Here is a 17823-nt window from a genome sequence, read left to right as displayed (position 1 = left end):
CGCAACATACAGAGAGATTGGACTTAGAAACCACAGCCTGAACTCTGCCCCAGACCACAGCCTCTCACCCGTGCTGGCCCTTTTCCCTAACCTGGCTTTGCACAGGCATATTTGCAGGACAAGATCTTAGCCGTCAGTGGAAGCAGTGCCTCCCTGTCTGAGGGAAAGCACTGGGAGGCTGATGAAAACCAGGAAACATGGAAAACTCCATGTTTAGAGACCAGGAAACTCCATGTTCCCTCCCTGCTTTTGGTGTGCCTGGAATTCTGATCATTTTCTTGAAAAAAGTATCAGTGGCTGAGATTCTGGGTTTGGACATCTGAGATCCCTCTGTTTCAAGTCTGCCCCACCTTGACCTCATATGTGCAGCAGTCAGGATGTCTCAGCTGGTAAATGATTTTCCAAAATTGCCCCCTTGGAGCCATGAATCAAAGCTCTAAGAGCAAAGAGAGCAAGATAAATCACAAAATGAGAGATCAATATGGGTTATTTATTAGAGAATGCGCGATGCCTGCTGGTGCTCCAACAACTCTGTGTGGCATCGCCTGGTGAATTAGGACAGTCACATTTTGAGAATCCATTCCAGGGAAATGATGTAAAATATTGGGAGGGGGAGCTTTTTTCACAAAGACAACCACTTAACATTACTTAGGATAGCAAACAGAAAATTGGGGCATGTTTAAGTAAACTGTATATGTCTACATACACCAAATAGAATAGATAGCCATTTAAATGTCAGTGGTGAATCTTATGATATAACATGTAAATAAAAATGCTTTTGATAAAAGAAAAAATAACAGACTTGTATATACACTATTTTTAAAAGAAGTGACTATTTTAGAAAAAAAGTATAAGGAATACTTCCAGACAATATGTTCTTATTATAATAATGGAATTATGGAGGATTTTTTTTCCTTACTAACTTTTCATAATGTGGTTGTATCCGTTCTAAAATGAAGTGTGCGTGTGTGAGTGTGTGTGTGTCTGTGTGTGTGTGTGTGTGTAATTAAGAAGCAAGGAAAGAGGGAATGAAGATCCCATTTTATGAATAAGACACCCAGTCTCACTGTGGTTACTTGGCTTTATGCCCAGAATGCTTAAAACAGAACAATATCAGCTAGACATCCTGAGCTATATATACATTTAGGTACCAAAGTATTTCACAATATATTAATTCCCATATAAGATATCATTTCATGTAAAAAGAATCTGGAGCTTATTCATCATGATCTCATCATGAGTTTTCCCATTGATATCCAATGAGAAATTGATAATAGAGGCTGTTTCTCCATTGACTAGGAGAACCAACTAACATATGGGTAGCATATTCTAAATACGCAAGAAAAAAAGGACTATTACAAATGGTGGTACATTTCTGGACTAGTTTTTTTAATGATGTATAGTTTAAAAATTTTTAATATCCTTTTACAAACTTTTTGCATCTATTTTTTTAATTATAAGACTGGCTTAAAGTAATTGCTCCAAAAGCTTTTGTTCTCTCATTCTAACCATTTGCCCAATAAAAGGTACATGTATAATTTAAACAAAAATAAATCGTATAGGTGAAAGGATTGGTACAAAGAAGGAAGAAGACATTTTTCCGATACCAAATTGCCTTCTTGTTAGTGTCTGGGCTCCTTAATGCAGCTACCAATGCAATAGGCGAACACTGGGAATTTCATTGATTTCATGGAGCCCACTACATTATAGGAACTACCTCTAAAATGGATATGCTGTAAAGAAGGCCTAAAATTGAAAAAGAGAGAGAGAGGCAGAGAGAAATAGAGATGGAGAGAGCAAGAGCTAAAGCAAAAGAAAGAAAAGTGCGCGAGAGAGAATGAAAGACCTTCCCACAAACCATTTTACAACCCACCCCTGGCTCCAGCAACCTGCCAGCGCAGCTCTGTAACTGCTTGCAGCATATCACAGAGCATTCAGTGAACTTTATCAGGAGAGAAGTGTAACAAGCTTGCAATGCAACCTTTACCCTTCCCTCAGCTATGTTTGTTTGGGAAGCCTCTTCTCTCTTCCTCCTACATCTGTGATGCTCTGATAAAAATACTTAAGGATTTCAGCTTTTCAAATATCTTGGCACTTTGGTTTCTCCACACTACAGAGATACAAAGTATCAACTGGGGAAAAAGGAAAATGCAAATACAATATTTGTCATCACAGTGAGGCTTTACTGAATAAATAGGAACACACTAAATACAGGGCTGTCGCTTTATTTAATCCTAGAGCTATGACTCCAAACTCCAGTGTTGAAATGGAGTTTGGTATGCTCTCCTGACTCAAACTGAAACCACTATAGCATAAGAAAATTAAGAAACAAGGGGCATACCCGTCAGAAATAACCACACGAACAGTCAGGGACCACAGCTGTGACTCTGCAATCTTTTCTAAACCATCACTCACCCTAGAAAAGTGGCACCTAAAAGAGTGGCTGTTGGAGACATGGCTGTACACTGTAATCATTAAGGAGGTTTAAAAGTAATGATGCCTGAGTCTCACCACCAGATAATCCAACATAATTATCTGGTTATGACCTAAGCAACTGGATTTTTGAAAGTTCTCCAGGTGGTTCCAATATTCGTATCCAAAGTTGAGAATTGCTGGCCTAGAGAGTCCCTTGTATGACTCTATGTGTTCGGTGAATGCCAGTAGGATGTGAAGTTACATCTAAGGGTGTGCATGACTATAGAAGAGATGGAGGTCAGAGAAGAACTTTGACAATATGGCACAATTGTATTCATGCTAAGGCTGAATAGGATTTCTATGTGCAAGCCATTCTCCTAAGCACATAAGAACAAAATAAAAAGTAGGGTGATTGCCAGTGGATCTGCAATGGTAGCTAACACTGAATATACGGCATCCTGGAATGACTTCGCCATAAGAAAAAACACACATCCCCACACCCTCCCTCTTGCGCTAGGGGTATAAGTGTAGGGTGTAAGCTTCTGTTGCATGTGGCAGTAGAATACAGTGGTTAGAAGCATAGAGCTGAGTAGCCAGACTGCCTAGGTTCAAATCATAGCTCTGAGAAAGTTAATTAACCTCTCCAAACTTCAGTTTTCTCATCTGTAAAATGAGGACTATAAAATATTACATAACTCATAGTATTGTCATTAAACAAGTGAATATATTTAAAAGACTTACAACAGTACCTGGCATGGTAAGAGCCCAGTAAGTGTAAGAAGTTTTTGTTTTTGTTTTTGTTTTGTTCTAAGATTGTGTGTGATCTTCCCTGTGTGATTAAGTAATTATCATCCTGGGGGCAGTGATGAGACTTTGCAGATCACTTATCTGTGTGTATGAAGGGCATAGGACAGAAGGGTCCACACTGAATGAGGCCTGAAAGAATGCACCAGAAGTAGGCCAAGGGGATGACCTGGGTACAGATGCACTAGATGCTTCTTTAAAGGTGACCACCTGCCTGCAAGCTTAGTGGGAGCCAGGCATGCCCCTGAGGTAAGAAATCTGAGCTGTCAGGAAAACACTACAGTGATAGCTCTAAAAGCACATGGTACAAAAGGGCTTGTGCTCTTGCATATTCCTGAGCGCTAACCCCAGAGGATCTACTCTAGGAGGACTGGGGTCAATGAATCTATACTCAAACACCCAGATGAAAATGATGCCTGTAATCAGCAGACTATAAGTGATCACTGGGCCAGGTGATCCAGGAAATTTGAGCTAGGAGTCTGCGTTTTCTGAAGGAAAAGGCTAACAAGCCCACTTAACCTACGTTCTAGTACAGAAGAAATGAAAAGATGCATAGATGAAATAGAGACAGGGAGCTGAAGAGAATGAATCCAGGCAAGTATGACAACCCATCTGAGACTAGTGGGCAGTTGTCCTAGGATAAAACTACCTAGAAATCAAAGCAGTGCTTCTCTTTACCCTGGGATTCTAGTGGTCAGAAATCTATACTTTGGAAATCTGATCTAGGTGGTGGTGGTGGTTAACCATCTAGAGCCATTTGCTTCCTTTGTCAATCTTTGCTTCCCTGGGGCACATCAAACTTGAGGATAGTGAAAGCATGGGGGAGAATATCACAGATTTAACATTCTACTTACTTTGTCAGCTGGGACTCCAAATCCATTTCCATCAGATCCTGGTCTCACTTTTGAGGCAGCCTGTAGTCTCTTCTCCGGGGCCTGGATAGACCAGGTCTTATCACAGAGGTGGCTTCTCATCCACTCACCTGGCCTGATATGTAGCCCATTCTTAAGACTGCTCTCTCCATGACCATCTCTTTTTGTAAAGTGTGCAAGGCTTGTTGCCTGTCCAGTGAGCTAATATTTTTTTCTGACACAGGGAGATTTTAGGTTTCTGATCTGCACGTCACTATATTGCATCCCACGCTAAGTCGCTTACATTAGGGTCAGACCTGGCCCTAACCCTTATACCAACGTGGCTATTTTCAGCTCCAAAAAGAAAGTGTTCTATCAAGTAGCAGCCTCCAACATCTCTGATTCATACTATTGGTCTACTTTCTCTTATTTGGCCTGTAAATGCACCACAATATCTCTTCAAGCACTAGGCCACCATCCCTCTTTCACCTCCTTTCTATTATCAGTTTTATAGACCATTTGTCCCTATGTCTTTTTAACTCATTCCCTGAGGCCTGATTCTACTTCTGGAAAAATCAGATCCATGGTCCCTACTCTATCAGAAAACCAGTGCTGATGACATGGCTTTATTAGCATCAGCTAGAAGTGGCCACGGTGGATGCTTGATCTTACTCTCCACTTACTGCAAAAAAAAAGCATTGCTTAGAACCAATATGCCCAAATCAGAATCATCTTTGGCAGATGTCATCTAACATTTAATTGGATTACATCTAATAGCTCTGTATGGTACGACAATTCACCAGTTACCTGGAAATACATTTTCCAACAAGATTACATTGATGTATCCACCAGTAAGCTAAATTACTTAAATTTAAACATCCTACGAATGCTTTGTTAAGATTTGTTAATGTTCTCTGACTGCAAATACCAGGTGTTAAAATTTTCCTGGCTCAAATTATTAAGGCCAGAGGCTGTCTACTACACTATGTATAGTAAGATGCAAGCAATTGAATTCTGAAGAAAATATTAGCTCAACCCACATCCCTGGGGAGTTGGGATGGCCTTTTATGATTAAGACATATCTGGATTATTTAACTAGAAAAGAGTATCCATCCTCTCTTCTGCTTAGCTGAATGTGAGGATGGATGGATCTGCCCTAATTGGACAACAGAGAATATTTGCACTCTCCTTTTTGTCTGAGAATGTATCCTTAACTTCTGTGCTTACAAATGGTTATCAAAAGTCAATTAGAGAAGTCAATATTCATATAAATAACGGCTTCAAAGATTTGTTATTCATCCTTCTAACATTCCAAACTTAATTCTTAGCAAATGAGAAACTTCAGCTGCTGCCAACCGAGATAAATTCTACCAAGTTGTATTTTTATGGCGTATAATGAATCTACGTTTATGGATATAATACAAAATGGCTTAATAAGAATAAGAGCAGAAAACTGTTATAAGAGCTTACTACGTGCCAGGCACTGTAGTAAGTGCTTTGCTTGCATGATTTTCTTTGATTCTTATTGCATTCCTTTGAGCTACTTACTATTATTTCTCCTGCTTTGTAGGTAAGAAAACTGAGACATAAAGAGGTTATATTACCTAGGGTCACATAGCTAGTAAGTTGTAAAGCCAGGATTTGAACCTAGGCAGTCTGATTCCAGAACCTCTGGGCTTAACTAGTTTACCATATGCCTTCCCTAGGTAACCATTTGATATGCAGGAAGCCCCATAATTCATTCCTGGCTGTGGTCTTTATGGAGTAACTTCTACTGGTCACTTAGTACTGAAAGACCGTACTGGAGGAAGGACACTTCTGGAGGAAGACAGCCGCTGTCATCTTTGAGTGGTCTGTTTCTACAAAGAACTGGAACCAACTGGGGCAAGTGCATTCTAGTCACTGAACCTGGCATCAGATTCATGGATCTCAATGATCTTTAGTTTTTGCTCCCAAATTGGAATAATGATAGAATGAGAGTATTAAAACCCCCACAACTGGCCACACATGAATGGCCAGCTGTCTCAAAAGAGGGATGTGCTTGTCAGAGGGAATCCCTTCAGGGGACTTTCGGGGACAGGTTGAAGTGCCATGGATATGTTGTGTAATGGGCAGTGTAAAGTTACAGGGACTTGGTTTCAAAGGCCCTTAGAGAAGTTAGTCACAACCTCTACAGCAACCATCAGAAAACAGCTTGGACTTGCTCAAGTAAACACGGGCTTTATTGGCTTATGGACCTGGGCAGTCCAGGTATAGATCTGGTTCTGGAAAAGGCTGATTCAGAGACTCCATGTGGTCAAGGCTCTGTTGTTTGTCAATCCCTTGGCTCCTCCACTTCCAGTTTGGCTTCTGTCTTCAGTCTCTCTCCATGTGGCAAACAAGATGGCTACTGGTGGTCCCAGGTTCATATCTTCTCAGCTTGGAAATCCAGCAGCAAGAAGATATCTCACTCCCAAAGGCCATAACTCAATCCTTGGAAAGGCTATAATTGGTCCTGCTGGGAACACATAACTATCCAACTATCCTCCAGATAGGGAGCTGGGGAGATGGGAGATGGGCTACTCTGACAGGACACCCTGTGGTTCATGTCCACTCTTGTGGCCTGGGTATATTGGGAATGAGGGGTTAAAGAAGGAATTCACAGCCCCACAAGGTTCATGTGCAAAAGGGGAGGAGTTTCCCAGAAGAGCCATAAAATTAAGAAAGCACTGCGAGCAAACAAAAACTATTGTTATGTAAGTTCTTGGCAGTAACAACATATTTATACCTAGTGCCTCATTTTGCTCTGGAAAAAAAAGCAGACCTTCTCTGCTAGGGCAATTCTAACGGCCTTTCCAGTGTGCTTTGAGAAAAATAGAGGAACTGTGCAGTATTGCTGGGCTTCCCATTTCAGGAGACCTGGGTCCAGCAGTTCCATGGCATGATCATGAGCACTCTGGACCCAAACCAGAGACCTGGCCAATGTCCTGATTCTGAGACTGAAGAGCCCTGTGAATGTGGGCAATGCCCTCCTGCTTTCTGGGGGTCCTGGGCGGGGAATTAAATAGAAGACCAGCACTTCCTTCTCAGTTCTTGCCTTGTGACATTTTTTAAAACATCATTTCCCCTTTCTGGGTGTCAGTGTTTTCATCTATGTGAGGGTAAGACATTATCTCCAAGATCTGTCCAACTTAAAAAGAAATCAAAATGAAAACAAAACACCTCAAATTCTGATTCTTTTGGACAAAGTTTCCCAGCATAGTTAACGAGCTCCCAGACCAGACACTTTGCCTCCATTCTCAGGTGCTGAGGAGGGTGGAGCAGGCCTGCAATGCATACAGGGGAACAAAGGCCCAGAGACAACCACATGGGAACCAGGCAGTGTGAAAAACCGGGAGGTACTAGAGACAGAGACGTGGGGCGCGTGCGGTGTAAAAAACCGGGAGGTACCATCAGGACCACAGCTGGGGTTTGATGAACACTTCACCTTGCACTTCATACTTCAGTGCCCGCCAGTACAGGACACTAGGACTGAAGGTCCCGCCACGATAGACGGTGCTAATCTCATCTGGTGACAGCACAAAGTCCCACATGTTCACATTTCCAATGTCTCCCACCAGGGACTGCTGTGTTTCAAAGCTCCCACCGAAGGAATCCTGCTCCTGCCCCAAGATGATGCTTGCATCTTCCCCCACAGTGTATCCCCTCTTCAGACTCTTCCTTGCCCTGGGCTTTCCATCCACCCAGAACTCCACGATCCCCGAGGCGGACTCCCAGCTTGTACAAATGTGTACTGGAGCTACTGTGACTTCAGGAACTTCGAATAATATTTCAGACCCACCCACTGTAAAACTGTATCCTATATCCTTAGACCAAAATATGAGAATCTCATTATTTTGTCTCTTGGTGGCATAAGAGAAAATACTGTACCCACGGGTTGAGGACAGTTCTGTGTAGAAGTGGAGGCACACAGTGAAGGCTTTGAGAGGCTTCGTTAACCGTGCTTTGAGGGTTACATAGGAATTATCCGACTCTTTGGGAAACACAAAAGCCTTCATCGACATGTCTGTGAGCCAGAAAAACAAGCAAATATGAGAGATTTCTCAGATCACAAAGATCTATCCCCTCACTTACGTATAGAGTTTAAAGTTGAGAAACAGACTGACCCCTTCTGCAGTTACACACACACATCACACACACACACACACACACACACACACACACGCACATCATGATGGGTGCTCCACTGTTCTGTTCATACAGTCTTAGACCCCATCCCCATACCTCAGATCAAATCTCTCCCATAGCCTGGGGTGGCCCTTACCTGTCTGGCCAAAAGCATGAGAGAGGCTGGTCAAGACCAAGAAACACAACAGCTTCTCCATGGTCACGCCCTGCTGCCAGTGATACAAGGACCTGAATTCACTCCTTTGGAAAAGATGTATTCGGCTGAAAGTTCAGGGGCTAGAAGTCCTAGATCTCTTGCCTCAGAGCTATCCCCTCCTGCCTGGATTTATATCCAAAGCAGTAAGGGAGTTTGTGCCACTTTGTAAATAATTTTCCATCATTGCCTGTTGGGGCAAGTGTCAGAGCTTCGGGAAGAGGAGAAGCAAAATTATTCCAGAACAGAGAAATCAATGTGGGTTATTTATTACAAACTCCTATGACTACTGAATTACCAATTCTTTGTGACAGGAAAAATGAAGAAATCTCCCAGGGTTCCACTTTGGCTATCTATCCTGAGAAAATAATGGGAAATAGTAACATATTAAATGAATGGTCATCTGGGTGCACATGGTAGCTGCCTCTCCAACACCCACTTCAGCCCAAGTCATAGAGTTTGACGAAGGAAAGCTGACAGCTTCTGGATATGGATATTTTCACTAACCTCTTTCAGAATTTGCTTATTTACAGATTGGGAAATGAGGAAAACAAATATGCCCTTCCCTGAGTCATGGACACATTTTCTTAGCCAACTGATTATACTTATTAAGAGCTCTCTAAACATCTTGGCACTAAATGACAGCCCTGACAGTAAAAGTCCTGTGAAATGTGTGCTGATGACAGACATAGCATTATGTCAGAGTTTCTTCCAACATTTTTCTCTGAACATGTAAAGCTTCAGGCAGGAGTCAGGATAATCTGATTCTACTCTTTCCTCTGTCCACAAGATTCAAGTAATCTCTCCACACTGTCTGTCCATCTTACTACAGTTCCCTACTTAACTCACTCTTCAAAATGACTATTATACTCCTTCTCCTTGCTCCTCAAGTCCCCAAAATCTCATTCATTCTTTTACTCAGCTGATGAACTCACCTTTCATTGAGAAGTTAGAAGCAATCAGAAAAGAACCACCATATCCTTTGTAGCAGAGGTTTCTAGCCATTCCCTCACATCCATTCTCTACTTCTCATAAGATAAGAATAACATTTTCAGTTGGGCGCTTGGTCATCCCCTCAAACACCAAATTTCCCAGCCCCCACTGTAGATTGCAGTGATGATGTGATTAAATTAAGGTCAATGAGATATGAACAGAATAGGGACAATCTCTAGGTTGTGCTCTTTAAGAAAGGTATATGCCTTCCCCTCCCACTTCCCCCTTTTTCCCTTTGGCTAGTATTCAGTCATGATAGCAGGAGATGGAACAGTTCACTTGCAGGCCAGCAAGTGTAAGCTGCATGTTGAGGTTGGCATGGCAACAAGATAGATGGAGCCTGGATAATTGAGTATGGAGCCACTGTATCAGCTGTAGACTGCCTACCTGAACATTTACTTAAAGGAGAAATATTCTCTTCTTTTGTTAAATCACTTTGAACTCAGTCTTTCTGTTCTTAACACCTAACTGATATCCTTATACATCCTCCTACAACCCAGTGTACCAGCCTTTCTGTCTTCCTCTATTAAAAGTGATGAGCTCTCCCTGTATTACATCTAAGGCCAACCCTTGCACTTCTTCAGTGAATCCCAGACTCTGTCGACCACACAAGGGATTTTTCTCCTATAGGTATCCTATCTTCTGCATTATTAATTTATTCATCTTTACTTGATCATTTCCATAAAACCATACTATAATAAATTTAATATTTTAGAGAAAGAAGAAAGAGAAAAAAAGGAGGATGGGAGGGAGAGAGGGAGGAAGGAAGGAAAGGTTTATGGGTGTTTACAACCTCTATTTTCCAATCTCCTGTTCCCTCCTCAATCCATGGAAATCAGACATTGGCCTTCACCACTCTAGTGAAGCCAACATAAACAAACACCTCTCTCATTAAATTCAATAATGAATTTTCTGTTCTTATTTTACCCAGCTTCTCAGCAACATTCAACACAGTTTATAACTTTCTCCTGAATTCTTATTTGTGTGTGTGTGTGAGATGGAGTCTCTCTCTGTCACCCAGACTGGAGTGCAGTGACACAATCTCAGCTCACTGCAACCTCCACCTCCTGCATTCAAGTGATTTTCCTGCCTCAGCCTCCCGAGTAGCTGGGATTATAGGCACATGCCACCATGCCCAGCTAATTTTTTATATTTTTAGTAGAGATAGGGTTTCATCATGTTAGCCAGGATGGTCTCAATCTCCTGACCTCGCGATCTGCCCATCTCAGCCTCACAAAGTGCTGGGATTACAGACATTAGCCATCATGCCTGACCAACTTCCTCCTGAATTCTTGCTCCTAGTTTAAAAGCGAAATAATTTCAAGGCTTTATGCCTAAAAGAAGTGGTCTTCTGTCCCACCACTCTCTATCTGATATGGTTTGGCTCTGTGTCCTCACCCAGATCTCATCTTGAATTGCAATCCCCACATGTCAAGGGAGGGACCTGGTGGGAGGTGGATGGATCATAAAAGCAGTTTCCCCTATGCTGTTCTCATGTTAGTGAGTGGGTTCTCACAAGATCTGATGGTTTAAAAGTGTTTGGCAGTTCCTCCCCACCCTCTGTCTCTCCTGCCACCTTGTGAAGAAGGTACCTGCTTCCCCTTTGCCTTCTGCCATAATTGTAAGTTTCTTGAGGCCTCCCCAGCCATGCAGAACTGTGAGTCAGTTAAACCTCTTTTGTTTATAAATTACTCAGTCTCAGGTAGCTCTTTATAGCAGTGTAAAAACAAACTAATACAGAAAATTGGTACCAGGATAGTGGAATACTGCTATAAAGATTCCTAAAAATGTGGAAGCAACTTTGGAACTAGCTATGGGCAGAGGCTGGAACAGTTTGGGGGGCTCAGAGGAAGACAGGAAGATGTGGAAAAGCTTGGAACTTCCTGAGTTTTGTTGAACAGTTTTGACCAAAATGCTGATAATGATATGGACAATGAAGTTCATGCAGAGGTGTCCTCAGATGGAGATGAGGAACTTATTGGGAACGGGAGTAAAAGTCACTCTTGCTATGCTTTAACAAAGACACTGGTGGCACTTTGCCCATGCCCTAGAGATCTGTGGAACTTTTAAGAGACATGATTTATAGTATCTGGCAGAAGAAATTTCTAAGCACCACAGCATTCAAGAAGTGACCTGGCTTTTTCTGAAAACATACAATCATATGTGTTCACAAAAAGATGATCTGAAATTGGAACTTACATTTAAAAGGGAAAAAGAGCATAAAAGTTTGGAAAATGTGCAGCCTGACCATGTGGTAGAAAAGAAAAACCCATTTTCTGGGGAAGAATTCAAGCTGGCTGCAGAACTTCGCATAAGTAATGAGGAGTTGAATGTTGATAGCCTAAATAATGAGGCAAATGTCTTCAGGTCATTCCAGAGATCTTCATAGCACTCCCTCCCATCACAGGTCCAAAAGCCTAGGAGGAAATAATGGTTTCGTGGGCCAGGCCCAGACCCCCGCTGCTCTGTGCAGCCTAGGAACATGGCATCTTGTGTGCCAGCTGCTCCAGCTCCAGCCATGCCTAAAAGGGGGCAATGTATATAGCTCAGGCCATTGCTTCAGAAGGTGCAAACCCCAAGCCTTTGTGGCTTCCAAGTGGTGTTGAGGATGCAGGTGCACAGAAGACAAGAGTTGAGCTTTGAGAGCTTCTGTCTAGATTTCAGAAGATACATAGAAACACCTGGATGTTCAGGCAGAAGTCTTCTACAGGCATGGAGCCCTCATGGAAAACCTCTACTAGGGCAATGCTGCAGGGAAATGTGGGGTTGGAGTGCCCACACAGAGTCCCCACTGGGGCACTGCCTAGTGGAGCTGTGAGAAGAGGGCCACTGTCCTCCAGACCCCAGAATGTTAGATCCACTGACAGCTTACACCTGTGCTTAGAAAAGCTGCAAGTGTTCAATGCCAGCCCGTGAAAGCAGCCACAGGGGCTGTACCCTGCAGAGCCACAAGTATGGAGCTGCCCAAGGCCATGGAAGCCTACCACTGGCATCAACATGCCCTGGATGTGAGACATGGAATCAAAAGAGATTATTTTGGAGCTTTAAGATTTCATGAGTGCCGTGCCAAATTTGAGACTTACATGGGGCCTGTGGCCCCTTTGTTTTGGCCAATTTCCCCCATTTGGAACAGGAACATTTACCCAATGCCTATACCCCCTCTGTATCTTGGAAGTAACTAACTTGTTTTTTATTTTACTAGGCTAATAGGCATAAGTGACTTGCCTTGTCTCAGATGAAACTTTAGACTTGGACTTTTGAGTTAATGCTGAAATGAGTTAAGTTTGGGTGACTGTTGGGAAGGCATGATTGGTTTTGTAATGTGAAAAGAACATGAGATTTTGGAGGAGCCAGAGGTGGAATGATATGGCTTGGTTCTGTGTTCCCACCCAAATGTCATCTCAAATTGTAATCCCCATGAGTCGAGGGAGGGATATGGTGGGAGAAGATTGGATCATGGAGGTAGTTTTGCCCATGCTGTTCTCATGGTAGTGAATGAGTTCTCACGAGGTCCGATGATTTAAATGAAAGTGCTTGGCAGTTCCCCCCTCACTCTCTCTCTCTCTCGCTGCCTTGTGAAGAAAATGCCTGCTTCCCCTTCACCTTCCACCATGATAGTAAGTTTCCTGAGTCCTCCTTCAAACATGTGGAACTGTGAGTTCATTAAAATTTTCTTTTGTGTATAAATTACCCATACTCAGGTAGTTATTTACAGTAGTGTGAAAAACAATTAATACACCATCCTTGACTCACAAGTAGAGCTGAGAGATAGACCGTGCCTCAATAACATTGTTTGAGTCTCTGAATCCAGTCTCAACTGATGCCAGCTTCACCTCATGTCTTCTGAGTTTCATTAGTCAATAAACTCCCTTTTTACTTACTGTACACATTTCAGCAGGTATTATGATACTTACATTTGACTAACTTTTGACAAATAGAAATGCCTTCCTAACAACACCCTGAATCCAGGACATTGTGTGTCCAAACCAATCATCACTTGCCCTGAAATAATACATACACTGGTATCCTTGCCACCAGAATCCTTCCACAGAAGCACAGGTTTTATGCAAGGGGAAGCATTTAAACTGAGTCACAAAAATTGAAGTGGGAGGTTCAAAACTAAGAGAATAATATGAGCATGGTTACCGCCAAATTTCATCTTCAATTGTTTTGTACACAAACTCTGAAAAACTTATTTGAATCTCTATAACTGTGATTGTCCACGTTAATAAATTAGTATCTTTCCAGTTTAAAATTGTATGAATTTGCAAGACAAAATTCTAAGATATCCTACTCCACAGATTGTACCAAGTCATTCTTTTATTCAGACTCTATCCTACTTAATTTATTAGTGTAGCTTCTACTTGGTATTTACTACTTCCTAATCACTATTAGAATTGCTGTTCTGCTTTATCAGCAAAATAGTTACATTTGTACTTGTAACATATTGCTGTTTGTTTCTGTTGCCGATATTTCTATAAACTTATTACTAAAATAATCTATAGAAAATTTGGGCCTACGGTCTTTCACATGAAGCAAGTGAGAGACTTTGAAGATTTCTTGAACAAAGAAAGAGTAGAGTCAGATCAGTGTTTTAGAATTTTTATTGGCAGTAGGCCGGGCGCGGTGGCTCAAGCCTGTAATCCCAGCACTTTGGAAGGCCGAGACGGGCGGATCACGAGGTCAGGAGATCGAGACCATCCTGGCTAACACGGTGAAACCCCGTCTCTACTAAAAATACAAAAAAAAAAAAAAAAAAAACTAGCCGGGCGAGGTGGCGGGCGCCTGTAGTCCCAGCTACTCCGGAGGCTGAGGCAGGAGAATGGCGTAAACCCGGGAGGCGGAGCTTGCAGTGAGCTGAGATCCGGCCACTGCACTCCAGCCCGGGCTACAGAGCAAGACTCCGTCTCAAAAAAAAAAAAAAAAAAAAAAAAAAGAATTTTTATTGGCAGCAATATGAATAATATATTGGTGTGAGAGAGATTATAAATTGGGAGACCACTTTGTGGGTCTTAGTTCATTAATTCAACCAAGACATATCTTAGGAACATTTTCTAGGGATCAGGCAATAAGCCAGTTAACTAGACAAATTATGTTAAAGATAATGTGATTTAACACTTGAACCTGGAAGGCAGAGTTGCAGTGAGCCGAGATCGTGCCACTGCACTCCAGTCTAGGTGACAGAGACTCTGTCTCAAGGAAACAAACAAACAAAAAAGATAATAGGACTCAAAACTAGCACAGAAGCAGTAGGAATGTAGAGAAGAGGATGAATGTAAAAGGTATGTCAGTAAGAAAATTCATAGGAATCAAAAACTGATCAAATATGGAGCTATACAGAGCAGTGTTCAAAGTTATGTAGCTAGTACTCCTATGTCAAACACTATGTGAATGAGGCCAAGAAGGTTTGATTATTGGTACAAAGACCAGTTGATTTTACTTATTTGGTGGTCAAACATTACAACTCTAACCTTGGCTAGGCAACTAAGAAAGATAATCTAAGGTCAAGAATAACTGTACAGATAGATTGATGCAAATACAGCATCATCATCTCTATTAGAAAAAAATGAGAGGAAAGTCAGACTCTTTTATTTATGGATAATAGCATTTCTTTCTTGAAAGCCAGCCAACGCAAAGCCTGGCACAGAGTTGGTGCTCAGTAGTGCTGTGGGGTGAATAGATAAAGGAATAACTGAAGGAATGGCAGAAAAAGCATGGAAGACAAATTTCATCAATGGTGGACTGAGCACTAGCACTAATATCATCTTCCCACTTCAATTCCTATGAATAACAAAAAAAGCATTTTTTAATATAAGTTAATGTAGGGCCAGAAAAAAAAAAAGTTTCATTCAACAGAAATAAATAGAAGAATCTCTGGAAGTCAGAAAGCAGATAAATTATATTAATAGAAGAAACCATAACCCAGAACATATGCAGAGGAAGGTCCACTATAAAAATTTGAAGTGTTTCAGGGAATCTTGAAAGAAAGGGACAATGGAAACAAGTGGCACAAAGTATTGGAGAGATTGATTAAGGGGTCGCTGCTACCATGCCTCTGGGCCAAGCATTAAGCAGCAGAGGCATTTGCTCTTAGTCTGAAGCAATCAGAGTCCTTTGGCCTGACAGGTGGGACCTTGCCCAAGGAGTCCAAAGACACCCAGGAGGAAACCTCATGCTCCCACATCCAAAAGACAAATTAGTGGTATACCCTGCCAGCACTTCTGGCTCATTCCTCATAATCCCTAGAGATAGGCTACAGAAAACAGGAATGGCATCCATAGAAATGCTGAGATAATTAATACCATGAAAAGTGGGCACCTCATTCAACAAATACAATAGGAAACAGAGTATAAGAGCAAATAGAGAAGTTTTTGTTGAGAAGTATAATCAATATAATCAGAGTATACAAAGTTTAGACAAAAAATAAATAAGACAAAAATCTTGAGAATCAAAACTATGATACTCAGAAAAAGGATTTCAGAGAAAGAAAACATTGAGATTGGAGGTAGGAAAATAATCAAAGAAATAATACAAAAACATCTTAGAGTAGCTAACAAAAGTAAGTGATCAGATCAAAAGAGCTACAGAGCACCAAGCAGGTATTAAAAAGATCCATGTCTAAACAATGGCAAGGACTTTGATAATTAGGGTACAGCGAAAAATTGGAAAAATCTCCAGGTAGCATGTATATGTATACTAGAAAGGAATGAGAATCAACAGGTGTTAGAAAAGTATCAAGAAAAAGATAATTAAAAACGAGCAAAGAATATAAAACTACCGGACTTATTTTAAGAATCCAGTAACAAGTTAACACAAAACCCAAACAAAAATGATACAAAAAAAAGAAAATGAGAACCCATTCTCATAGATAAACATAGATGCAAAAATCCTACATAGAGTATAAGCAAGTCAAATCTATGTGTAAAAATTTTGAAACGTTATAACTAAGTAGAGTTGTTAAGCAAACAAGAGAAAATGTCTAGGCAACACTCACATGCCCACTGGAGCAGCAGTTACTGGGGACACTCACAGCTAGAGCTGTGAGAGGCCCTCAAAAACCATCACATTCTAGGGCCACGCTCAGGGATCTGGTAACACAGAATATCAGACTCTAGGAGAGGGATCCCTATCCTTGAGCTATGAAGCTGCAAGATTAGAGAAGTACTGGCTTCTTCCCTGGTGTGACCATAGTCCATGAAACCATAGTAATACGGTGTGACAACCTAGCATTCATAGTTTGAGGGGGCATCTGCCCTTCCCTGGTGTGGCTGGGGCTGAGATCCAAACCTTGCAGTTGCAGCTAAATGACTCGGCAAGCTTAGAAAGGATGAAGCGCAAAAACATTCATAGCAAGAGTCAACAGCCATCCCCTGATGTGACTGAGGGCTAAGTGTCTAAGTGTTGTGATTGACAAGGATTGTTTGCCTGAGCCGTTTACATTGTGATTTACAGTATTCCAGCACCTTTTCTGTGTAGCCAGCTACAGAGGGTCATCTTGGAAAAAGTAAAATAATTAGCACTTACATTTCAAGGGTTTTCCTCAGAAATGTAGGGATAGTTTCAGATAAGAAAAACCTACCAATGTAATTTGTATTTCTTTGACAGACTTAAATAGCAACATCATAAGACCATTCCAATAGATGCCAAAGTTTTTAAATTTATCATTTCTCCATTCTTACTAAATTAAGAGTAAAAAGAATGTCTACTAAAAACCTACAGCAAATATCATACTTAAAATGAAATTTTAGAAACTTCCCTTTAGAGTTAAGGGTATGGCAAGATGCCTACTATCAATCTACTGCATTGTCCAATCCAATGCAGCAATATGAGAAAAAAAAAAGTGGTCTGATGATCAGAAAAGAAGAAAAGTGTACAATAATTTACACATATGATGGTCTATATTAAAAATCCTAGAAAATCTACACATAAACTATTAGAATCAACAGGAATTCACCATTTGTGTTGGTATAAGGTAATCATAAAACACACTAAGATACTCATTTCTTATAGCAGAAACCAACTAGAAAATAAAACATATAAGAGATCCCAGTCACGTTATCAATAAAACTCATAGAGCACCTGGAAGTAGGTCTTACAGAAATGTGCAACACTTTTATAAAATATTGTATTATATTACTAAAGAACATAAAAATGAATAAACGGAGACCTAGACCACATCCATTGAGTGACCCAGCAACATAATAGTGTTAATGTTCCCCAAATTAATGTATATGTTCCATTAAATATATTCATACCCTATGATCCAGTAATTCTACTTCTAGGAATATAACCTATAAAAATTCCCTCAGAGACATATACAAGGAAATTCTTTGCAACACTGCTTGTTACTGGGAAAACAAATAGAAGGAATTCAAATGTTGTTCAGTTGGGAAATGCATA

At 41.1% G+C, this 17823-nt stretch overlaps 1 protein-coding gene across 1 annotated transcript; it reads right to left on the bottom strand.

Moving 5' to 3' along the window:
• Positions 1 to 6274: 6274 nt before the first annotated feature.
• Positions 6275 to 8538, bottom strand: CRP (C-reactive protein). Its single transcript, XM_045399442.2, has 2 exons — positions 8374 to 8538; positions 6275 to 8115 (listed from the first exon to the last, which is right to left on the bottom strand). Exons 1-2 carry the CDS (start codon positions 8432 to 8434, stop codon positions 7502 to 7504), a joined length of 675 nt encoding a protein of 224 aa, XP_045255377.1. The 5' UTR covers positions 8435 to 8538; the 3' UTR covers positions 6275 to 7501.
• Between the last annotated feature and the right edge of the window lie 9285 nt (positions 8539 to 17823).

This window comes from Macaca fascicularis, chromosome 1, assembly GCF_037993035.2.
Source record: "Macaca fascicularis isolate 582-1 chromosome 1, T2T-MFA8v1.1".
Classification (NCBI taxonomy): Eukaryota; Metazoa; Chordata; class Mammalia; order Primates; family Cercopithecidae; genus Macaca; species Macaca fascicularis.
This window is presented reverse-complemented; position numbering and strand designations above follow the sequence as displayed.

Excerpts from the sequence above, each read along its gene's own strand:
- CRP (XM_045399442.2), bottom strand. The coding sequence starts at position 8,434 with ATGGAGAAGCTGTTGTGTTTCTTGGTCTTGACCAGCCTCTCTCATGCT. Across the intron at positions 8,116-8,373 it reads TCATGCTTTTGGCCAGACAG|ACATGTCGATGAAGGCTTTT; the intron begins GTAAGGGCCACC and ends TCTGGCTCACAG.